The sequence below is a fragment of the Hypanus sabinus genome, chromosome 18 (assembly GCF_030144855.1).
Source record: "Hypanus sabinus isolate sHypSab1 chromosome 18, sHypSab1.hap1, whole genome shotgun sequence".
Lineage (NCBI taxonomy): Eukaryota > Metazoa > Chordata > Chondrichthyes > Myliobatiformes > Dasyatidae > Hypanus > Hypanus sabinus.
In genome coordinates, this window is record NC_082723.1 from 34,644,142 (window position 1) to 34,670,232 (window position 26,091).

Below are 26,091 nucleotides of genomic sequence, written 5' to 3' on the forward strand. Positions count from 1 at the left end.
AACTGTGCTGCAAAATAATAATCTCTAAGAGAAGGCAAGCCCCATCCCCCCTTTTCCTTTGCTACTTGCAAAGTTTTGAGACGAACTCTAGGCCTTTTACCCTGCCAAATATACCTTGATAACATCTTGTTCCATTCATTGAATTGATTTTGATTAATCTCTATTGGTAGGGTCTGAAAGAGATATAACAGTCTGGGCAGTATATTCATTTTAATAGACTTAATCCTTGAACTGAGACTGAAAAAAGGAATCAGGCTCCATCTTGCCACATCTTCCTTAATTTTTTTATATAGAGGCTGACATTACATTCTGATAATTTTGCCAAATCTTTTGGCATAATGATGCCCAAATATTTGAAAGACTTTGTGTGCCATGTCCAGGGGTATCGGCTTTCAATTTCTCTTGGTGGGCTGTAGTAATATGAAAGTGATTGGGTTTTATCTATGTTGATCTTGTATCCTGATAATTGACCATATTATTCAAAGGATTGCATCAATTTAGGTAAAGAGTATGTTGGTTGCCCTAGATAGGTCAAAATGTCATCTGCATAAAAAGCCAATTTATGCTCTGTCCCTTTAATAGTAATTCCCCTGATATCTTCATTTTGTCTGATGTATTGAGCTAAAGGTTCCAGATATAGCGCGAAGAGTAGTGGTGACCATGCACAGCCCTGTCTCGTGCCCCTTTCTAGGGTAAGACTATTTAATAAATATCCATTGATTTTAATCCTAGCAGTAGGGTTGTCATATAGTGTCTGTATAGTTTTAATAATTGTGTCTTGGAAACCAAATCTATGTAAAACTCTGTAAAGAAAATTCCAATTAACCAAATCAAATGCTTTTTCAGTGTCCACGCTTATCACTATTGCTTCGATTTTATTTTTTTGGCATATGATCCATAATGTGAAGTGTCCTTCGTATATTGTCTTGAGTCTGGCGTTGTCATATAAAACCTGTCTGATCATTACGTATCAGTATGGGTAGAAACTCCTCTAATCGTTTGGCCATGATGGAGGTAAATAACCTATAATCCAGATTAAGAACGGATATTGGTCTAAATGACCTGCGTTCTATTTTATCCTTGCCTTCTTTCGGTATAGCTGAGATTATTGCTTCCTTCCAACTGGGTGGCATTTGTGCCTTTTTTAGAGCCCAGTTCAGTGTGGGGAGTAAAACAGGAATTAACTCATTTTTAAATTCTTTGGACCACTCTGCCATATACCCATCTGATCCTGGTGACTTGCTTAACTTAAGCCTACTAATCGCAGCTTTTAGTTCAACTTCAGTTACGTCAGCAGTCATCCTTCTATTTTGATCTTCGCTTAAACTGGGTAACTCTAGAGAATTCAAGAAGGTGTCAATTTGGGTTATGCTTCCTCCTGGAACTTTGGAATATAGCATTTTGTAAAACACTCTAAAAGCTTCTTGAATTTCACTTAGCTTATTTTTTATCATTTTCGTTCTTGGGTCCCTAATGCTATGAATTGTATTTTCTGCTATCTTTTTTTTTTCAGTTTCCACGCCAGTATTTTCATAGATTTCAATCCACTTTCATAATGTCTCTGTTTCAGAAACATTAAGGTTTTCCTGATTTCTTGCTTAGCCAAATTATTTATTTCATTCCTAATTCTTTTAATTTCCCCTAATGTATCCTGTGCCAAATTCAATTTGTGTTTTTTCTCTAGTTCCTTCAGCCTATTTTGTAATTCCTCGAATGTTTTATTCTGTGGCGACCCACTTTCTGCGCAGGCGAACCGGCTCACAAATAGCCAGCGCGCGGGGGTAGACTTTGGTAATGCACCCCTGATGTAATTTCCACCCGGAGAGGGCGGGCACTAGGGATTAAATGCCAGCACCACGAAGTTTGAATAAACTAGTCTCAAAACGACTTCAGTGCTGTGTGTACACATTGGTGACCCCGACGGTCCAAACGGGATTTGGACCAAAGATGACCGACTGTTCATCTGTTCATGCAGTTTAGCTAAAACTGCCAACTTTCTGGACGCTGCAACCACGCGTGTGGTTTAGCCAAGCAGAAGCCCAGTTCCAGATTTGGCAGATATCTTCTGATTCCACGCGTTACTATCACGTGGTGAGCGCCCTTGACCAGGAGACGGCCGCCCAGGTTGTGGATTTCATTCAGTCATCCCAGAAGAAGGGAAATATGAAGCATTCAAAGCACTGCTCATTGAGACCTTTGGCCTCTCATGGCGTGAGCAGGGTGCCCACCTGCTTCACCTGGACAGTTTGGGAGGCAGACTGCTGTCAACATTGATGAACGAGATGCTGGCCCTGGCTGACGGACACAAGTTCCTGCCTCATGTTCGAGCAAGCGTTCCTAGAGCAACTGCCCGAGGACATACGCCTGCTGCTGGCCGACGCAGATTTCAGCGACCCCCGGAAGGTGGCGGCCCGGGCAGACGTGCTGTGGAAAGCCAAGAGGGAGAGCGTGGCGTCCGTCGGTCAGATTACCAGGCCATGCACCCAACAGCAGACCAGACCAGGCCCGGCAGGGGGCGCACACAACACAGAGGCAGGAGTGAGGAAGACAGTGAATCAGAGGTGGGGCACAGAAGCCTGCTGTTGTCGCCCACCCTACAAGGGCCAGGGCCAGGGCCAGCTGCCGCTAATAACTATGGCGGCTGGCCGCCAGGACAGCCTCTTGTACGTCTGGGACAAACAGTCGGGACGCCGCTTCTTGGTCGGCACCAGTGTCTTGCCCCCGACGGGGTACAACACCCGCAACAGGAAGCCAGGACCCACCCTGAGGGCCGCAAACGGCAGCACGATACAGACCTACGGCACCCGCACAATGCAGCTGCAGTTCAGCGCCAGCTGGTTCACGTGGGACTTCACACTGGCCGCCGTGGCCCAACCATTCCTGGGGGCGGACTTCTTGCGAGCTCACAGCCTGCTGGTCGACTTGCAAGGGTAAAGACTGGTACATGCCAAGACTTTCCAGACATTCTCCCTGAGTGAAGCCAAGTTGCCAGCCCCACACCTGGACTCCATCACGCTGTCGGACAACAAATTCACCAGAATCCTGGTGGACTTTCCATCGATTCTGGCACTGCAGTTCATGGCAGCCATACCCAGACATGGGGTACAGCACCACATCCCGACCAAGGGACCACCCCTCCACGCCAGCGCACGAAGGCTCCCCCCAGAAGGAGGACTCCACCTGGCGAAGGAGGATGGAGGAATTGGGGATCATAAGGAGGTCCAACAGCCCATGGGCCTCCCCCCTGCACATGGTGCCCAAAGCAGCCGGGGGTTGGAGACCATGTGGCGACTACCGCAGACTGAACGAGGCTACAACTCCAGACCACTACCCCGTGCCGCACATACAGGACTTTGCAGCAAAACTGCACGGGGCAAGAATATTTTCCAAAGTAGACCTCGTCTGGGGATACCATCAAATCCCGGTGCACCCTGAAGACATCCCCAAAACAGCACTCATCATCCCGTTCAGCCTGTTTGAGTTCCTCCGAATGCCGTTCAGCCTGAAGAATGCCGACAGACGTTCCAGCGGCTAATGGATGTGGTGGGACGCGACCTGGACTTTGCGTTCATCTATTTGAACGACATCCTTATAGCCAGCAGAAGTCGCCAGGAGCATCTGTCCCACCTCCACCAGCTCTACTCCCGCCTGAGTGATTTCGGCCTCACAATCAACCCGGCCAAATGCCAGTTCGGTCTCAATACCATCGACTTCCTGGGCCACAGGATTACCAAAGACGGGGCAACACCTCTGCCCGCCAAGGTAGACGCAATCTGCCACTTTGCCCGACCCAACACAGTCAAAGGCCTACAGGAGTTCGTTTGTATGGTGAACTCCTACCACAGTTTCCTCCCCTCAGCAGCCCATATCATGCGCCCTTTGTACACTCTGATGTCGGGAAAAGGCAAGGACATTACTTGGGACGAGGAGGCTGCGGCTGCTTTCATTAATGCCAAGGAAGCCTTGGCAGATGCCGCAGTGCTGGTGCACCCCAGAACAGACGTTCCAACTGCCCTCACAGTGGACGCATCTGACACAGCAGTTGGTGGGGTGCTGGAGCAGCTCATCAAAGGGCGCTGGCAACCCCTGGCATTCTTCAGCAAGCACCTACGACTACCCGAACTCAAGTACAGTGCTTTCGACTGGGAGCTGTTGGCACTGTATCTGGCAATCCGGCATTTCAGGTACTGCTTAGAAGGCAGGCCGTTCGCGGACCACAAACCGTTGACCTTCGCGTTCACGAAGGTGTCCGATCCCTGGTCGGCTCACCAGCAGCGACATCTGTCTTACATCTCCGAGTACACGACAGACATCCAGCATGTCTCGGGAAAGGACAACGTCGTAGCGGATGCACTCTCCAGACCAGCTGTCCAGGCCCTGTCCCTGGGGGTGGAATATGCAGCTCTGGCGGAGGCGCAGCAGGCAGACGACAAGATGCCCAGCTACAGCACCACAGTCTCGGGTTTGCAGCAGCTGGACTTTCTCGTAGGCCCAGGTGAGAGGACCCTCCTGTGCGACGTGGCTACCAGCCAACCTCACCCCATCGTCCCGGCAGCCTGGAGGCGGCGAGTTTTCGACTCCATACACTGTTTGGCGCACCCATCTATCAGGACAACCATCTGGCTGGTCTCCAGCAAGTTCGCGTGGCACAGACTTCGCAAGCAGGTCAGTGAATGGCCAGAACGTGCGCACAATGCCAAGCAGCCAAGGTGCAGCGGCACACTAAAGCCCCGCTGCAGCAGTTCGAACCCACCCACCGGAGGTTTAACCACATTCATGTGGATATCGTGGGCCCCCTACCAGTGTCCCGAAGAGCGCGGTACCTCCTAACTATGGTAGACCGGTTCACGAGATAGCCAGAGGCGGTCCCGCTTACTGACACATCTGCCGATTCCTGTGCTTGAGCACTGATTGCAACCTGGGTAACACGCTTCAGGGTACCGGCCCACATTACCTCCGACAGAGGCGCCCAGTTCACCTCCAGCCTGTGGTCGGCTGTGGCCAGCCTGTTGGGAATGCAGCTACACCACACAACTGCCTACCACCCACAGTCGAACGGACTAGTGGAATGCTTCCACCATCACTTGAAGTCGGCTCTCGTGACCTGCCTGAGAGGACCTAACTGGGTGGACGAGCTTCCGTGGGTCCTGCTTGGAATTCGCACAGCGCCCAAAGAGGATCTTCACGCCTTGTCAGCTGAGTTGGTGTACAGCGCACTCCTGGCCGTCCTGGGAGAGTTCATACCAGCCCCAAGGGGGCAAGAGGAAGAACCCGCAGCAGTCCTGGACAGACTACACGAAAGGCTCGGCAACCTGGACCCCATACCGACTTCACAGCACAGACGGACCCCGACCCATGTACCCAAAGACCTGCAGGACTGTAAGTTTGTGTTTGTACGAAGGGGCGGACACTGGGCACTGCTACAGCGGCCGTATGAGGGGCCATTCAAGGTGATCAACAACAACAGGTCCACGTAGCAGCCGGTCGAGGTTCAGGCACCGCGGCGCAGAGGCAGACCTCCTAAACAAAGGCTGATCCCAATCGTGGACATTGGGGGGTGTATCGCCGGTTCTTGGGGGGGGGGGAGGTTATGTGGCGACCCACTTTCTGCGCAGGCAAACCGGCTCACAAATAGCCAGCACACGGGGGGAGACTTTGGTAATGCACCTCTGATGTCATTTCCGCCCGGAGAGGGCCGGCGCTAGGGATTAAATGCCAGCGCCGCGAAGTTTGAATAAACTAGTCTCGAAATGACTTACCGACTGCGTGTTGTTATTTCAGCGCTGTGTGTAGCATATTGCTACAATTCCTTATTTTTATATGAAGATATCGCTATAATTTTCCCTCTTAAGACCGCCTTCAGAGTATCCCATAAAATGGGAGGTGAAACCTGTCCATTATCATTAAATTCTAAGTAGAGACCAATTTCTTTTTTAATTTGTTCCTTAAAGTATGGATCATTGAGTAGACTTGAATTTAGTTTCCAAATAGTATTCTTTGGTTGTAGGTCAAAATCAACAGATAAATATATAGGTGCATGGCTACATCTATTGTCCCAATTCCACAGGTGTTTATTTTGTCTTTGTCTTTTCCAAATGTTATGAAATAGTCTATTCTTGTATATACAGAATGTGGAGCAGAATAATGAATGTAATCCCTTCTGTCAGGGAAAGGTCCCTCCATATATCAATTAAACCAACATCCTCAAAAAGTGTATTAACTTTCTTACGTAAAGATTTTGTTTCATAGGTTTTTCTATTCGAAGAGTCTAACTATGGTTGTAATTGTAAATTTAAGTCTCCCCCACATATCAGGAGACCTTCTGTTTCCGTTACCATAATATCAGTAATTTTCTGAAAGAAACCAATAACACTTCCCGGATGTGCGTATATATTCAATAGAGTAACTGAATTGCCATCTATATTCCCCCTTACCAGAATATATCTGCCTTCTTTATCTCCCATTTCAAATATTTTTTCAAAATTTAGCTTACTTGAGTTAAGAATAGCAACTCCTCTCCTATGTCCTGATTTATATGAGGAGAAAAACAGATTAGTGAAGCCCATTCTCTTTAGTTTTTTATGTTCATTATCACTTAAATGAGTTTCCTGTAAATATACTACATGTGCTTGTTCTTTTTTCATTTTGGATAAAATTCTCTTATGTTTGATTGGATTTAATAGCCCATTTACATTAAAAGAAATGAATTTTACCTTGTCTTTAGCCATCTGTATGTATCTGTCAATGTATCATTGAAATTAGAATAAAACTTAATCAATCTACTCCCTGAACAAATAAGAACCAAGAAACTCAAATAATAACAAAAATGGCAACGAATGTGTGATTCCAAGGCTGAGGTCTGTAGTAAATGACCCTGCGTTGAGCTAGAGGAAATGTCTAGCTATGGGGGATAACCCCTCTTATTTGGGAGTTGAGGGCCCCCATTACAATATTCATAAAAGTCAGTGAACAAATGCATTACACAGAAAAGATTTCCCTGTGTACTCCTATATATATCTATACACACATTACACACATACACATATATGCACACACACACATATATATTCTCATTTTGGTGAGGAAAAAGGAGTAAGTGAGCGAATAAAGAATAACAACTAAGTAATATAAAATCCACATTATAATAAGTATTTCTTGAGACAGGTATATCACTGTGTACTTTTGCTTCTGTTTAGCTTCTCAACATTTTTAAAATTAGCCAAACCTTATGGCTCTTCTGAAGGGGGTGCGGACTGTCTTTGGGAAACTCCCAGTCTCTTCCTGATATGTTTCTCTCGGCTTCCTCCTGTCTCCTGCCTTCTCGTTTCTTGCACTATTTCCCAAGCCGAGCGGGACAATTCCTCAGCCAGGCTTTCCTTCGTTTTGGTCATGCTGACGGGCAACCCTCTGGCCTTCATGTCTGTAGTCACCTCTTCCACTGTCTGGTACAACTGCATCCCATTGTCATAAAACACTCGAAGTTTAGCAGGGTACGGAGTTTGAAATCTACTCTTGTTTTGCTTTAATACTCGCTTTACTTTGGAGTATTCTTTGTGTTTCTGGAGGACCGCTGGGGGAGGGGGAATCTTCGTCGAAATATATTAATTTATCGTCTAAAAACACTCTCTTCTTACCCCAGGCTCTTCGTAGAATCTCCATCTTGGTGCTGTACCGAAGGAATTTAGTTATAATTGAGCATGGCTTTCTATCCTGGGTAGGTTTTGGGACTAACGCGCGGTGCGCTCTTTCAACTTCCAGCTTCATAGCCGGGTGAAGCTCCAGTGCGTCCCACAGTAACTTTCCAATAAACTCCATCATAGACGGGCCCTCCACTCCTTCGGGAACGTTGTAGATTCTGATATTTTTCCGCCGTGATCTTCCCTCCAGATCAAGCAGTTTACCTTCTTGGTGATGTATTATTTTTATTGTCTTGCCCAGTATCCGTTCCACATTTTGAACGTGATCTTCCACCTTCTCAATGCGAGTCTCTGCCACCGCTATTTTTTGATTAACGCTGGCGAGCTCTGCCTCAATATCACGGAGCTGCTGCTTTATATCTTTCTGGACCTCCATTATTTCTTTCAGGATTTCAAAGACATTCGCCGCTTCGTCTGAACAATGCCCAGCAGCCGCCTCACCAGCACACGGTTGGGTAGGAGAGCCGCTCGCTGCACTCTTCCCGGACGCAGGCTCCACAGTGTCACTTTTTTTATTCTATTTCTTCTCCCCATTCTTGCCCCTCTTTTCAGTTCAAATATTTTTCGTAAAATATTAGATTTGATGGGTTAATGGGGCTTAATACGCGTTTTTGCGGAGGAGCTAGTGACTTAAGCTGCCATTCTCGTCGATGACGTCACCGGAAACCCCTGATTTCTTAAGTATTTTTGCACTTCTTATACTCCTCAAGCACCTTATTTGCTCCCTGTTGCCTGTACATGTTATGCATCTCCCTCTTCTTCTTTATCAGAGTTCCAATATCCCTTGAGAACCAAGCTTCCTTATTCTTACTCACTTTGCCTTTAAGCACTCTCAACATTTCTCCTTTGAGGGCCTTCCACTTACCAACGACATCCTTGCCAGAGAACAACCTGTCCCAATCCATGCTTTTTAGATCCTTTCTCATTTTTTCAAATTTGGTCTTTTTCCAGTTTAGTACCTCAACCCGAGGACCAGATCTATCTTTATCCATGACCAAGTTGAAACTAATGGTGCTATGATCACTGGAACTAAAGTGTTCCCCTAAACACACTTCTGTCACTTATCCTAACTCGTTTCCTAATAGGAGATCTAATATTCCATCCTCTCTAGTTGGTACCTCTATATATTGATTTAGAAAACTTTCCTGAACACATTTTACAAACTCTAACCTGTCTAGACCTTTAACAGTATGGGAGTCCCAATCAATATGTGGAAAATTACAATCCCCTACTATCACAACTTTATGTTTCCTGCAGTTGTCTGCTATCTCTCTGCAGATTTGCTCCTCCAATTCTCATAGACTATTGGGTGGTCTATAATACAACCCCATTAATGTGATCATACCTTTCCTGTTTCTCAGCTCCACCCATATGGCCTCAGTAGACAAGCCCTCCAATCTGTCCTGTTGAAGCACTGCTGTAACATTTTCCCTGACTAGCAATGCACCCCCCCCCCCCACCACCCTTCATCCCTCTGCCTCTATCACATCTGAAACATCTAAACCCTGGAACATTAAGCTGCCAGTCCTGCCCCTCCTGTAACCAAGTTTCACTAATGGCTATAACGTCGTAATTCCACGTGTCTATCCATGCCCTCAGCTCATCTGCCTTCCCCATAATAATCCTCACATTGAAATAGACACACCTCAGAAGATTATTACCCCCACACACAAAACGTTCTATTTGAGACTTTGCATGAACTTTTAACATCATTTATTTTCACCCCTGCTCCACTATCTGCTCTGTCACTCTGGTTCCCATCCCCCTGCTAATCTAGGTTAAACCCTCACAATAACACTATCAAACCTCCCTGCAAGGATATTGGTGCCCCTGTAGTTCAGGTGTAACCCGTCTCTCTTGTACAGGTCCCACCTGTCCCAGAAGAGATCCCAATTATCCTGAAATCTGAAACCCTGCTCCCTATACTAGTTCCTCAGCCACGTGTTCATTCTCCAGAGCATCCTATTCTTACCCTCACTGGCACGTGGCACAGGTAGCAATCCTGAGATCACCACCCTCGAGGTCCTGCTTTTTAACTTCCTACCAAGCTCTCTATACTCACTCTTCAGGACCTCCTCATTCTTTCTTCCTACGTCATTGGTATCGATGTGTACCATGACATCTGGCTGCTCACCCTCTAACTTCAGAATGCTGTGTACGCAATCAGAGACATCCCTGACCCTGGCACCCAGGAGGCAACAAACCATCCGGGAGTCTCTGTCATGACCACAGAATCTCCTGTCTGTACCTCTAACTATCGAGTCCCCTATCACTACCGCTCTCCCCTTCTTCCTCCCTCCCTTCCGCACTGCAGAACCAGACTCAGTGCCAGAGATCCGGCTTCTGCAGCTTGTCCCAGGTAAGTCGTCCCTCCCAACTGTATCCAAATTGGTATAGTTGTTGTTGAGGGGAATGGCCACAGGAGAACCCTGCTCTGCCTGTCCTTTCCCCTTCCCTCACCTGACGGTAACACAATTAACTGTGCATTGCTCCTTTGGCGTAACTACCTCCCTGAAGCTATTATAAACTTCTCATTCTGAATGATCTAGAGGTCATCCAGCTCCTGCTCCAGTTCCCTAACACGGTTTGTTAGGAGCTGCAGCTGGATGCACTTCCTGTAGGTGTCGTGGTCTCCCTGACTTCCCACATCCTGCAAGAGGAGCATTCCAACATCCTGCCTGACATTCTTTCTACTCTAAATGAACAAAACGAAACTTACCAGAACCTACCCTTGTCTCTGCCTGTTCATGCCGATGCCTGTTGAGCCAAAGCCGTCCCACTCTGCTCCCTCTCACTCCGCTGCCTGCTGTATATGGTGGTCGCCATTTTAAACCTTTGGTGCTCTACTGGCTGACGTCACATTTTATTGTTTGCATGGTTTTTTCCCCTTTTTTTTCTTCTGAGTGTTGTGTGTCTGACAGTCTTTTGTTTCATTGGGTTCTAGTGGGTTTCTTTGTTTTGTAGCTGCCTGTAAGAAAATAAATCTCAAGGTTGTATAAAGTATACATCCTTTGATAATAAATGCACTTTGACTTTGACTTGAATATAGACCCAGAGCCATCAAACACTCTTCATATGACAAGTCATTCAAACCTAGAATCATTTTCGTGAACTTCCTTTGAACCCTCTCCAATGTCAACATATCCATTCTTAAATATGGGGTCCTAAACTGCTCCCAATACTCCCATGAGGCCTCACCAGTGCTTTATAAAGTCTCAACATTACATTCTTGCATTTATATTCTTTCCAATTTAAATGAATGTGAAAATTGCAATTAAGACCATAAGTTATAATACAGAAGTAGGCCATTTGGCTCATCAAGTCTGCTACACCACTCAATCATGGGTTGATCCAATTCTTCCAGTCATCCCCATTCCAAATTGCTTCCAGAAACTCCAGCCATTGCTGCTCTGCTGTCATCCCTGCTAGTGTGTTTTCCCAGTCAATTCTGACCAACTCTCCGTGCATCTGTAATTCCCTTTACTCCACTGTAATACTGTTACTTGTGCTTCTGCTTCTCAAAATTTCAGGGTGAATTTCATCGTATTATGATCAATTTCCCGAAGGGCTCTTTTACCTTAAGCTCTCTAATCAATTCCAGTTCATTGCACTAAAGATAAACTTGCTCGATTTTATTCTCATATTAACCCTCAATGTGATAGATGTCATTCAGAAGTGGCTTCACTGACCCATATGTTTTGGTCATGTCCCACTTTACATAACTATTGGAAGGACATATTCGTTACCATTTCCTCAATTTGGAACATCGATTTACAACCTAACTTTATTACTGCAATCTTTGGTATACCAAATGAGGATGGTAATCAGTTTTCTCCTTCAATCAGACGAATGATTGCTTTTGTAACATTAATGGCCAGAAGGTCTATATTACAAAATTGGAAAGAAGTAAACCCTCCTACCACATCTCAGTGGCTTTTTCAAACTGTTTCTTATCTGAGTTTGGAAAAAATTAGAAGCACTATTTTTGACTCGTCAATTAAATTTGAAGAAACTTGGGGACCGTTCATCCGACATTTTCATATGAATTAATTTGGCCTTTCCCAGACTTTCTCTCTGTTTATTCTTGTTCAGGTTGGAGTTCCGGAGTTCTTTGACACTATCATATACTTATAAACTGTTATTATTGCCCATGTTAGTTTTAGTTTAGTGTTTGTTTCATATATATATTTTCTTTAACACATCTCTAATTTTTTTTTCTTTTTCTTTTGATGATTAGTTTTGTTTTTTTTTTCATATATAATTATATAGACTTGATTGATTAATGTTCTTTTTTGTTGTTGATGTTTAATAGGATATCATTATCCTATTATTAATGTAATCTTAAGTCTATTGTATTCATAACCTATTCATTATTATGTTATGTTTTTTTTTATATTTATATGAAATTCAATAAAAAGATTGAAAAAGAAAGAAAAGTTCATTGCACAACACCCAGCACCTAATGCCCTTTTGATATGCCTTTTCTATTTCATGTTGTCATTTGTAGACTGTTTGGGGGTCTGTATATAACCGTATATAACAGTGTCTTTTTACCCTTGAGGTTCTTTAGCTCTACCCACAATGATTCAACATTTTCCAACCCAATGTCACCTCTTTCTAATGATTTCATTTCATTTTTTTACCAACAGTGTCACACCACCCCCTCTGCTTACCTGCCAGTCCTTTCGATACAATGTGTATCCTTGGACATTAAGCTCCCAGCTATAACCTTCTTTCAGCCATGATTCAGTGATGCCTGCAACATCATACTTGGTGATCTGTAACTGTGTTTCAAGTTCATCTACCTTATTCTGTATATTGTGCACATTCAAATATAACACCTTCAGTCCTTTTTGATTTTGTCCACCTTTTACATTACAACTCTTCTTGTTGACTGTTATTTTGCCCTGTCATCAACTTCTCTTTGCTAGGAGTCTCAGTACACATTGCCTCTGTTTGTAATCCAGCTACCTCATCCTTGGCACTATCTCCCTTTCTCCCAAGGACTTTCGTCCCATGATCCTTTCCCTTCTCTAGCTCTATATCACTTTTGCCAATCACCTTTCTGGCTCTCAGCTTCACCCCACCCCTTCCGGTTTTCTCCTATCATTTCACATTTTCCCCTCCCCCTCCTACTTTCAAATCTCTTACTATCTTTCCTTTCAATTAGCCCTGATGAAGGGTCTCGGCCTGAAACGTCGACAGTGCTTCTCCCTATAGATATTGCCTGGCCTGCTGCATTCCACCAGCATTTTGTGTGTGTTGCTTGGCACTACCAGTCTGGTTCCCATCCCTCTGACAAACATCTCTAATAGGTAGGAGTCCATGTATGTGTAGGGTCTTCCTGCATCATTACCTTACAGGTTGGTACTACTCTGACCTACATCATTATCATACAGGTAGGTACTACTCGCAACAAGTACGGTCCACATCGAGGAGCCATACACCGATAAATGCATAAAAGTCCAACTGGGTTCAAAAACACAAAGTTTCAGAACTAGTGCTCAGGTTACTGATGCAGGGACACACGTTTGAACCACATGGAAGAATTTTGGAAATGACAGCTAGATAGTTGCTGGTGTACTGACCTGAATCTGTCCAGCAAGTAATTCGGGTGAAAGGTATAACTGGCCTAGTGCACACGCTGTCCTGTAAACAGTTGATCAAACTTGAAGCAGTAAGAGTGTGAAAAACTGCGCTATTCAGTTTGGTGAAAGCTGATGCTCATAACTCACCACATCAAAATGTCCGCCCAGTTCCAGACTCCAGCCCAAGGAGGCAAATTCATTAGGTGAACAGACAAGAGGTTCTATGAGTGAGAACAAGTTTCCTAGATGGTATGTTGCCTCCCAGATGCCAGGGCCCGGGATATCTCAGCATTCTTAAGTGCAAGGATGAATTGTTTGAAATCATGGGCCATGTAGATACTAATGACCTGGTTAGGACAAGTGACGAGGTTCTGCATAGGGAGTTCATGGAGTTAGGTGTTAAGTTAAAGGGCAGGACCACCAAGGGTTGTGATCTCAGGGTTGCTAACTGTGCCACGTGCTAGTGAGATCAGAACTATGATCATTATACAGTTTAATACAAGACTAACGAGTTGGTGTAGGAGGGAGGACCTAAGATTTTTGGAACATTGGGCTCTCTTCCAGGGAAGTTGGGACCTGTACAAAAGGGACAGTTTGCACTTAAACTGGAGGGGGACTAATATCTTAGTAGGGGGTGGGTGTTAATGCTGCAAGGTGGGGTTCAAACTAGAGTTGCAGGGGGATGAGAACCAGAGTGCCAGAACAGTTAGTGGAGAGATTGTTAAGGCAGATGTTGGTAAGACTTCACACAAAGTCAGGAATTGAAAGGTTGATCAGGGGGTGACTAGTGTCCTAAGCTGCAGATATTTCAATGCAAGAAGTATTGTAGGAAAGACAGATGATAGTACTGAAGATGAGGTAGTTTACAAACAGAGGCAATACATCGCGGGGTAATGATGCAGCTCTATAAAACTCTGGTAAGGCCACACTTGGAGTACTGTGTCCAGTTCTGGTCACCTCACTATAGGAAGGATGTGGAAGCATTGGAAAGGGTACAGTGGAGATTTACCAGGATGCTGCCTGGTTTAGAGAGTATGCATTATGATCAGAGATTAAGGGAGCTAGGGCTTTACTCTTTGGAGAGAAGGAGGATGAGAGGAGACATGGTAGAGGTATACAGGATATTAAGAGGAATAGATAGAGTGGACAGCCAGCGCCTCTTCCCCAGGGCACCACTGCTCAATGCAAGAGGACATGGCTTTAAGGTAAGGTGGGGGGGAAACTCAAGGGGGATATTAGAGGAAGGTTTTCTACTCAGAGAGTGGTTGGTGTGTGGAATGCACTGCCTGAGTCTGTGGTGGAGGCAGATACACTAGTGAAATTTAAGAGACTACTTGACAGGTATATGGAGGAAGTTAAGGTGTGGGTTATATGGGAGTCAGGGTTTAAGGGTCAGTACAACATTGTGGGCCGAAGGGCCTGGTTTGCGTTGTACTATTCTATGTGATATATTCTATAGTGATGATAGGGCAACATTGCAGTCCACAAAATAAGTTACAACATAAAAAGCGGACAAAATCAAAAGAGATTAATACAGGATTGACAGTGTTGTATTTGAGTGTGCGCAGTACGGAATAAGGTAGATTAAGTTGCAGATTGATAGGTATGATGTTGTAGATATCACTGAATCATGGCTGAAAGAAGATTACTACTGGGAGCTTAATGTCCAAGGATACACATTGTATTGAAAGGACAGGCAAGAAGGCAGAAGGGGCAACATAACTGTTGGTAAAAGATTATCTCAAATCTTTAGGAGGTGTCACAGGGTTGGAAGATGTTGAATCATTGTAGATTGAGCTAAGGAGCTGCAAAGGTAAAAAGACCCTGATGGGAGTTGTATACAGACTCCAAACAGTAGAAAGGATGTGGTCTACAAATTACAACAGGAGATGGAAGATGCATGCCAAAAGGGCAATGTTACAATGGTCATGGGGGATTTCAATATGCAGGTAGACTGGAAGATGGTTTTGCTGAACACCTACGCTCTGTCCGCCAGAGAAAGCTGGATCTCCCAGTGGCCACACATTTTAATTCCACATCCCATTCCCATTCTGATATGTCTATCCATGGCCTCCTCTACTGTCAAGATGAAGCCACACTCAGGTTGGAGGAACAACACCTTACATTCCATCTGGGTAGCCTCCAACCTGATGGCATAAACACTGATTTCTCTAACTTCCGTTAATGCCCATCCTCCCCTTCTTACCCCATCCCTGATTTATTTATTCCCCCCCTTTTTTTCTCTCTCTGCCCATCACTCTTTGCCTATTCTCCATCTCCCTCTGGTGCTCCCCTCCCTCTTTCTTTCTCCCTAGGCCTCCCATCCCATGATCCTTTTCCTTCTCCAGCTCTATATCGCTTTTGCCAATCACTTTTCCAACTCTTAGCTTCACCCCACCCCATCCTTTCTTCTCCTATCATTTCAGATTTCCCCCTCCCCCTCCCCCTCCTACTTTCAAACCTCTTACTATCTTTCCTTTCAGTTAGTCCTGACGAAGGGTCTCGGCCCGAAACGTCAGGACAGTGCTTCTTCCTATAGATGCTGCCTGACCTGCTGTGCTCCACCAGCATTTTGTGTGTGTTGCTTAGATGATGGAATTGATGGCTTTGTTGTAAAGTTTGCAGACAATATGAAAATAGGTGGATGGCTAGGTAGTTTTGACGAAGTAGAGAGACTACAGAAGGACTTAGATAGGAGAATGAGCAAAGAAATAGCATATGGAATACAGTGTCGGGAAGTAGTATTGGAAAATGCACTTTGGTAGAAGAAATGAAAGGGTTGACGGTTCTCTAAATGCAGAGAAAATAACAAAAAAAAACCTCAGGTGCAGAAGGACTTGGGAGTCTTTGCACATGATTCCTTAAAGGTTGAGTCTGTGTTGAGGAAGGCAAATGCAATGTTAGCATTCAATTCAAGAGGACTAGAATATAAAAGCAAGGATGTAATGTTGAGACTTTATAAAGTACTGGTGAGGTTTCACTTGGAAGTTTGTGTGCAGTTTTAGACCCCTTATCCTAGAATGGAGTGAAACTGGGGAGGGTTCAAAGGGGATTCATGAAAATAATTACAGTATTAAATGGCTTGTCAGATGAAGAGTGTTTGATGGTTCTGGGCTTGTATTCACTGCAATTTAGAAGACTGGTGACCTTATTGAAACCTACTGAATGGTGAAATGCCTTGATAGAGTAGACATAGAGAGGATGTTTCCTATCATGGGAGTCAAAGGCCAGAGGATGCAGCCCAGAATAGAGGCTCATCGTTTTAGAATGGAGATGATGAGGAATTTTGTTAGCCAGAGAGCAGTGACTCCATATCTCAAGGTCTTATGGTATCACATTGATTCCTGAAGAAGGGCTAATCTCAGGGACATCAGCTCAAACTTCTTTACACACCAATTACCTCACAGGAAAGGTCTCGCCATTTCAAGACTAAGTATTGTTGCTGTTGTTCCATCAAATAACCCCCTGGGGTGTAAAAGGTGCTTCGATCATTGTCTAGCTCCTCTAGTCATGCATGTGCTGCTGGCTGACAGCCCATGCCAGTCGACATCTGGATATCAGCTGCTCCCTTCTGTGCCGGACAGCACTTGCCAAGTATTCCCATAACTGGTGTGGTTCTGAGTTTGGTTTCGGATGGACAGGAGGAAATTCTTCCCAGTATCTAAAACAAAAGCAAGGAATGCAGCAGGACAGTCCTCTATCAGTCAATGTGAAGGGTCTCAATCCCTGCCTCACTCTACTGACCCCACCCCACTGAGTTCCTCCAGCAGATTTCAGTGTCTCTAGTTTCTTGAGTCTCCACGTTACCCAGCATCTGCCTATCCTGCAAATGCTTTAGATTAAGGTGTTGAATGGATACCATTCCTTCAGGTCTTTTACCGTAAAGGTCAGGAGGAAATGAAGTGATTTACTTCTCACTATGTTCGGGAATGGGAGTGTCCTGAACCTCATTGTGAATGTTATGGCCTGATAGAAAGTTTATAGAATACATGAATCTGATAGAATTCAGATGTATGTAACTCTACAAAGTGAACATCTTGCGAGTTACCTCTATCAGTATTCTAAGGAGACATAGTGCAATAGTGAGAATAGGAATAGAATGAGGTGGAGGATAAATGTGTAGCTGAGGGATTGGAGCAGGGGGCAGGGATTCAGATTTCTGGATCATTGGGACCTCTTTTGGGGCAGGTGTGACCGGTACAAAAAAGACAGGTTGCACTTGAATCCCAGGGGGACCAATATCCTGGCAGGGAGGTTTACTAAGGCTACTGGGGAGAGTTTAAACTAGAATTATTGGGGGTGACAACTGAATTGAAGCGACTGGGGAAAAGGAGGTTGGCTCACAAATAGAGAAAGCTTGTAGACAGTGCAGGAGGGAGGATAGGCAGGTGATAGAGAAGGGATGTGCTCAGACCGAAGGTTTGAGATGTGTCTATTTTAGGAGTGTTGTGAACAAAGCAGATGAGCTTGGAGTGTGGATCAGTACTTGGAGATATGATGTGGAGGCCATTACAGAGACTTGGATGGCTCAGGGGCAGGAATGGTTACTTCAAGTGCCAGGTTTTAAATGTTTCAGAAAGGACAGGGAGGGAGGCAAAAGAGGTGGGGGTGTGGCACTGTTGATCAGAGATAGCGTCACACTGCAGAAAAGGTGGACGCCATGGAGGAATTGTCTATGGAGTCTCTGTGGTGGAGGTTAGGAACAGGAAGGGGTCAATAACTTTACTGGGTGTTTCTTATAGGCCGCTCAATAGTAACAGGGATATTGAGGAGCAGATCAGGAAACAGACCCTGGAAAGGTGTAATAATAAGAGTTGTTGTGATGGGAGATTTTAATTTCCCAAATATCGATTGGCACCTCAAGTCACATCAAGTCGCTTTTTATTGTCATTTCGACCATAAGCTGCTGGTACAGTACACAGTAAAAACGAAACAACTTTCCTCCAGGACCATGGTACGACATGAAGCAAGACAAAACTACACTAGACTACAGACCTACACAGGACTACATAAAGTGCATAAAACAGTGCAGGGCAGAACAATAATTAATTAATTAATTAATAATTAATAAACAAGGCAATAGGCACAGTAGAGGACAAATTTCAATATAATAATAAATGATGTCGATGTCAGTCTAGAAACTGAGTATTGAGGAATCTGATGGCTTGGGGGAAGAAAATGTTGCACAGTCTGGTCATCAGAGCCCGAATGCTTTGGTACCTTTTGCGAGATGACAGGAGGGAGAAAAGTTTGTATGAGGGGTACGTGGGATCCTTCACAATGCTGTTAGGTTTGCAGGTGCAGCATGTGGTGTAAATGTCTGTAATGGCGGAAAGAGAGACCCCAATGATCTTCTCAGCTGACCTCACTATCCACTGCAGAGTCTTGTGTTCTGAGACGGTGCAGTTCCTGAACCAGGCAGACATGCAGCTGCTCAGGGTACTCTCGATGTATCCTCTGTAGAATGTTGTGAGGAGATGGACTTTTCTCAGCCTTCGCAGAAAATAGAGATGCTACTTAGTGTAGATGGGGTAGAGTTTGTTAGGTGCTTTCAGGAAAGTTTCTTGACACAGTATGTAGATAAGCCTACAAGAGGAGAGGCTGTACTTTGGTTTGGTATTGGAAAATGAACCTGGTCCGCTGTCAGATCGTTCAGTGGGAGAGCATGGGAGAGTGGGAGATAGTGATCTTAATTCTATCTCCTTTACAAAAGCATTGCAGAGAGAAAGGAACAGACAAGTTAGAAAAGCATTTAATTGGAGTAAGGGGAATTATGAGGCATTCAGGTGGGAAATTGCAAATAGATGTTCTCAGGGAAAAGTACAGAAGAAATGTGGCAAATGTTCAGGGGATATTTGTGTGGAGTTCTGCATAGGTACGTTCCAATGAGACAGGGAAGTTATGGTAGGGTACAGGAACTGTGGTGTACAAAGGCTGTAATAAATCTAGTCAAGAAGAAAAGCTTACAGAAAGATTCAGGGAGCTAGAAGATTATAAGGCTAATAGGAAGGAGCTTAGGAAGGAAATTAGGAGAGCCAGAAGGGGCCATGAGAAGGCCTTGGCAGGCAGGATTAAGGAAAACCCCAAGGCATTCTACAAGTATGTGAAGAGCAAGAGGATAAGACGAGAAAGAATAGGACCTATCAAGCGTGACAGTGGGAAAGTGTGTATGGAACCAGAGGAAATAACGGGTACTTAATGAATACTTTACTTCAGTATTCACTATGGAAAAGGATCTTGGTGATTGTAGTGATGACTTGCAACAGACTGAAAAACTTGAGCATGTAGATATAAAGAAAGAGGATGTGCTAGAGCTTTTGGAAAGCATCAAGTTGGACAAGTCATCGGACTGGATGAGATGTACCCCAGGCTACTGTGGGAGGCGGGGGAGGAGATTGCTGAGCCTCTGGCAATGATCTTGGCATCATCAATGGGGACAGGAGAGGTTCCGGAGGATTAGAGGGTTGTGGATGTCATTCCTTTATTCAAGAAAGGGAATAGAGATAGCCCAGGAAATTGTAGACTAGTGAGTCTTATCTCAGTGGTTGGTAAGTTGATGGAGAAGATCCTGATTTATGAACATTTGGAGATGTATAATATGATTAGGAATAGTCAGCATGGCTTTATCAAGGGCAGGTTGTGCCTTATGAGCCTGATTGAATTTTTTGAGGATGTGACTAAACACTTTGATGAAGGTAGAGCAGTAGATATAGTGTATGTGGATTTCAGCAAGGCATTTGATAAAGTACCTCATGCAAGGCTTATTGAGAAAGTAAGGAGGCATGGGATCCAAGGAGATATTGTTTTGTGGATCCAGAACTGGCTTGCTCACAGAAGGCAAAGAGTGGTTGTAGATGGGTCATATTCTGCATGGAGGTCGGTGACCAGTAGAGTGCCTCAGGGATCTGCTCTGGGACCCCTTCTCTTTGTGATTTTTATAAATGACCCAGATGAGGAAGTGGAGGGATGGGTTAGTAAATTTGCTGATGACACAAAGGTTGGGGGTGTTGTGGACACTGTGGAGGGCTGTCAGAGGTTACAGTGGGACATCGATTGGATGTAAAACTGGGCTGAGAAGTGGCAGATGGAGCTCAGCCCAGATAAGTGTGAAGTGGTTCATTTTGGTAGGTCAAATATGATGGCAGAATATAGTATTAATGGTAAGACTCTTGGCAGTGTGGAGGATCAGAGGGATCTTGGGGTCTGAGTCCATAGGACACTCAGGGCAGCTATGCAGGTTGACTCTGTGGTTAGGAGGGCATACGGTGCATTGGCCTTCATCAATCGTGGAATTGAATTTAGGAGCCGAGGGGTAATGTTGCAGCTATATAGGACCCTGGTCAGACCCCACTTGGAGTTCTGGTTGCCTCACTACAGGAAGGATGTGGAAGCCATAGAAAGGGTGCAGAGGAGATTTGCAAGGATGTTGCCTGGATTGGGGGGCATGCCTTATGAGAATAGGTTGAGTGAACTCGCCCTTTTCTCCTTGGAGCGACAGAGGATGAGAGGTGACCTGATAGAGGTGTATAAGATGATGAGAGGCATTGATCGTCTCAGAGGCTTTTTCCCAGGGCTGAAATGGTTGCCACAAGAGGACACAGGTTTAAGGTGCTGGGGAGTAGGTACAGAGGAGATGTCAGGTGTAAGTTTTTTAACTTAGAGAGTGATGGGTGCATGGAATGGACTGCCAGCAACGGTGGTGGAGGCAGATACGATAGGGTCTTTTAAGAGACTTTTGGATAGGTACATGGAGCTTAGAAAAATAGAGGGCTATGGGTAAGCCTAGTAATTTCTAAGGTAGGGACATGTTCAGCACAAGTTTGTGGGGCGGAGGGCCTGTATTGTGCTGTAGGTTTTCTATGTTTCTATTTCACAGTTCAGGGTTAATTCATATCTGAAGATTAGACAGGACTTTGTGGGGTGGAGGGCCTGTATTGTGCTGTAGGGTTTCTATTTCACAATTCAGGGTTAGACAGGACTCTTACATCTGGGTTGTCTGTAAGTGACCTCTGTCATCTTTCCAGAGGGGAGGATCAGCACATAACTGCGGAAAGCTGAAAGTCGGCCACGTGATTTTGGAGGTTAATGGACTGCCACTTCAAGGAAAAGAACATAAAGAAGCAGCAAGACGTATTGCAGAAGCATTTAAAACCAAGGACAGGAACTGGATTGATCTCCTGGTAACTGAGTTTAATGTTGCACTTTAAGAACTCCCGCTGCTACCCCTCACCATGGCCCTAAGTTCGACAACTGTGAAAAGGTACCTAATGTCAGCAACAATACAACATCTGTTCCCCAGTCCGTCCAGTCTACTCATCAGAGTTAACAGATGACCCCAACTCTGGCTGTCAGCAAAATTCTCTTTATGGCTTGGCACCTAAATGTCAATTTTGAGAGTGATGTCTGGATACAACAGCTGAATATCTTTATTTATTGAAGAAATATTGTGGTCACTGATGTAACCTAGTTCTGTATATTAACCTAAATGAGTTAATGTTCCAGAGTAATTCCCGTTTGGCCTGGGAGAGGGGTTTCTGGCAGAAAGGGACAAATATTTGTGAGAATCTGTCCATGCTGTGTCAGAGAGCTGATAAGTAGCTATGCTGTACCACTGTCATTGTCAGAGTGGGTGCACTGTCCATCAGAGAATTATTGTTGCCACAGGGTTTACCCAAACACCAGGAATGCTGGCAATTAAAGATTAATTTCCTGTACGAATGTTGTCGGAGCATTGGAAGAACTTGCCGCATTCTACAACAGCTTGAGCTTCGCATCAGTTACACAACAGAAGAGAATAGTTCAAGCTACAGCCAGATTGCTGGGGTTTACCCCATCAGTGTAAGGACCACTCCAAGATCAGATTGATTGCCTCAAGATGCTGTTAATCATGGACGGTGGGAGGAAGTTTCAGACTAGCCCTCTCCACACACACATCAGTGTGTATCTGCAGAGTGACTGTGTGTTGTCCCTCTGGGAAGTAGAAGGCAGATAGTTTCTGATCCAACTTCACCCAGTTTGGTTCAGTGTAGTCAGGTCTGACTCTATCCCTGAACCTGTCTGCCCGTCTCTGCCTGGGCAGTCTTCAACCTAGCAGTGTGAACATTGGATTCTCAAACTATCCATAACCAATCCCCCTCTTGTGTCTTTTTCTCCCCCTGTAATCCAACTGTCCCCCATCACTCACTCTTTTCCCATTGGTTCCTTTCCCCCTTCACACCTCTCCAATCAGATTCCACCACCTTCAGCCCTCTGTCACTTCCACCTTTCACCTCTCAGCTTCTTATGTCATTTGCACTCTCCACCCATCGCCTGCCAGGTCATTCTCCACCACTTTTCCCCAACGCTTGACACCACCTTCTCTCTGTCATTCCGTCTAGGAGAAGTATTTTGATCCATAGTGTAACTATCCATCTCCCCCAACAGATGTTGCCTGACCCGCTGAACTCACTCAGCAGTTCGTGTGGTGCCAGATATTTATGTGGAGATCTGCTTCCACCTAGTGGCAGGTTGATAAGTTGCCGTTTATTTTATTAAGTGGGAATAAGGGTCAGCCCCTGAATCCATCAAGTAAACACGTTGGGAAAGCTGGATACACTGGCCGTTCCCTGCCCTCTCCCCAGACCCAGGTAACTTCTGCCCCGTGCCTGCAATGCACACTCCAGCACCTGACTCATGCCCAGCCCATCTGTGAAGCCACAGTGTGTCAGATTGTTGGGTCTGACCCTATGCCTTGCTAACCCCTCATGAGCAGGTCGAATCAAACATGTTTCACAGTGATTCCACATGTTGTCCAGAATCAAACCGGTGTAACAGCGTTACATCACTCAGGATAGTTCATTGGATGCTGTTGTGATAACAAAAAACCCAAGTTTGCAATCTGTTGTGATGAATTCTGTCTCTTTATCTATTGTGTGTTTTATTTTGTTAACCTGGAGAGTAACGTTGGGACACAGGCTGCCTCTCGAGTTGAGATTTGACCCTATAAATGCCCTCTGTATGACTCCTCACAGAATAGACCTGGTTCCATGATGAGACTCGTGTTCAGATGTTTCCCCAGATATTTGTCCGGCCTTTGGCTCTGCACTCTTTGGTTTGTACTGAGATGGGGCTGGAGATGCTTCTCCCAGAGATCTGACTGGCTGGAATTCTACGGCTTCCTTCGCCATCAATGCAAAGCCCACAGGCTGTCGAGCACAGGGGTGTCACTACAACAATGGTCACTGTATTCTTGAGGTTTCTACCCTTTGTCCTATTCAGGGAATACTGTTTCCAGTGCCATCTCACAGTAGTTCAGCATACCCCGGTCCAAACAGCCATTTCATTCCACGCAAATTGACAGAGAAGTGGGTCCTGGAATTATTTCTTGTGAAATAAAATGCCAAATGATGACTGCTTAACAAACTCTGCATGGCTGAGAAAGTGAACCAGCATTTCCTGCCTGTGCTCACTCCTTGTTGCTTCTGTTTTTCTATTTTTCTCCCCATTGTTTTGGTAGCTGGATCGTGCGGTGAGTTCCCTGCCGTTGGCTGACAGTCATCATTGCCTCTAATACAGCACTGGTATCCTTGTGTTTAGAGTCTGATGATCTCTTATGGCTTCTGAACAATGTGAGCTTATGTCCGTGATGCCTGTACAGTTTATTACCTAACCTTGTAAATTGCTTTCAACCTCGTTACAGTATTTGTACCAAATTTGTGCTTTACATTTTCCAATAAATCTGATAAACACCCTCAAGTTCCAATGTTGTGGACTGACCACAGCGTGGTAGTGAGCTGACCATTTATTCTGATATCTCTGGGGATGTCTTTGTGTCTAGTTCAGGCAGAATGACTGAATCCTTTGACTCCTGAGAGTGTCCAGTCAGGGAGTGATCTGGTGGACTGACCTCTACTTTGCAGAGGCCCAGTGACAACTGTCAGGCACCTCCTCTTACTTACCCCTTAAATAGGATCCCACTAAGGACCACCAGGCCACACCATCATTGACCTTATTAACTCTGGGGTTCTTCCATCCACTGCCACCAACATCACAGTTCCCCACCCTGCACCTCCTGTTTCTACCTCCTACCCATGATCCACAAACCCGCCTGTCCAGGTAGACCTATTGCTTCTGCTTGTTCCTGCTCCACTGAGCTTTCTTATCTACATACCCTGACTCAGTTTTATACCCCTGGTTCAGTCCCTTCCTACTTACATCCATGACACTTCACGTGATCTTTACAATGATTCCAAGTTCCCTGGCCCTGAACATCTTATTTTCACCATGGACGTTCTGTCCCTTTTCCCCGTTCAATTCCACCCCCCACCCCCCCACAGGAAGGCCTCAAACCTCTCCATTTCTTTCTGGATACCAGACCCAGCCAGTTCCCCTCCACCACCATTCGCTCTTTCTTCAAAGAAAGGGGTTTCCCACCCTCCACCATCAACCCTGCCCTCAACTGCATCTCTTCCATTTCACACACGTCTGCTCTCTCCCCATCCTCCCACCACCCCTTGTCCTCATATACCACCCCAACAGCTTCAGCATCCAGCATGTAATTCTCTGTAACTTCTGCCAGCTTCAACAGAATCCCACCACTAAGCACATCTACTGTACCCAGTTCTCCGGGTGGGGTCTTGTGTATATTGCTGAGACCCAATATAGATTGGGAGACTGCTTCACTGACCACCTAGGCTCTGTCCACCAGAGAAAGCTCTCCCAATGGCCACCCATTTTAATTCCATTTCTCATTCATAAACCCATTCTAACATCTCAATCCATGGCCTCCTCTATGACTGTGATGAGGCCATACTCACTCAGGTTGGGGAGGCAACACTTTATATTCCATCTGGATGTAGCATTGATTTCTCAAGCTTCTGGTAATGCCCCCCTCCCCTTCACCATTCCCCATTCCCTTTTCCCTCTCTCAGCTTGTCTTCTTATCTGCCTATCACATCCCTCTGATGCTCCTCCCTCATTTCTTTCCTCTATAGCCTTCCGTACACTCCTTTTAGATTCCCTCTATTCCAGCCTTTGTCACCAATCAACTTCCCAGCTCTTTACTTCACCGCTCCCCAACCCCCCACCCCTGATTTCACCTATTACTTTGTGTTTCTTCCTCCCCTTCCTAAACCTAACTCTAACTCTTTATCTTTTTCCCTCCAGTCCTGATGAAGGGTCTCAGCCTGAAACATCGACTGTACTCTTTTCCATAGATGCTGCCTGGCCTGCTGAGTTCCTCCAGCATTTTGTGTGTGTTGCTTGGACTTCCAGCATCTGCAGATTTTCTCTTCTTGGTGATGGGTCCATTTTAATAATATTGGTTTGGGTCTGTACATCACTGAGCAGGGCCGTGTTTATTATACATCCGTAAGGCACTCAACAAGGTAGGGGCTGCTGCAGCCCTGCCCGTGAACAAGCACTTAGACCCAGTGACAGAGACAGACTGATGTATTTCCAAGTCAGGGTAGTGCATGACGTGGAGGTGAACCTGCAGGTACTGATGTTGCCCTGTGCTTGAAGCCCTGGTTCTCCATGGTGAGAGGGTCTGTCAGAGTAACCTGGGCAAGTAACTGGGGTGCATTCTGTACACAGTGCACACTACAGCCACTGTGCACCGCTGGATGAAAGGGAAAGTGTTTGGGGGAGGGTGGATGGTGTGCCCGTGTCAAGGGCTGCTCCTGAAAGCAGTTGGAACTGCTCTGATCTGTGGGGCATTTCTTTATTTTATTGAGAGATTCAGTGTGGAACAGGCCTTTCTGTTCTGTTACACTCCTGTCTTGTGTGTGTAAAAGGTGGAAAGGCCCTGGATGGTCATCACAGGTTCC

The 26,091-nt window shown here is 45.4% G+C and overlaps 1 protein-coding gene across 6 annotated transcripts in view; it reads left to right on the top strand.

The window, feature by feature from the left end:
• Nucleotides 1-26,091, top strand: part of LOC132407469 (whirlin-like) — a 181,769-nt gene that overhangs the window by 153,349 nt on the left and 2,329 nt on the right. For 3 of the 6 annotated variants that reach the window (XM_059994048.1, XM_059994049.1, XM_059994052.1), the window contains one exon: nt 21,310-25,353. The exons of 1 other annotated variant lie outside the window; for it this stretch is intronic. In XM_059994048.1, the coding sequence (XP_059850031.1) occupies nt 21,310-21,492 (183 nt within the window). In that variant the 3' untranslated portion in view covers nt 21,493-25,353. Of the gene's footprint in view, nt 1-627; nt 693-12,346; nt 25,354-26,091 lie in introns of those variants that run through there. 2 more of the 6 variants (XM_059994053.1, XM_059994054.1) reach the window with 2 other exon arrangements.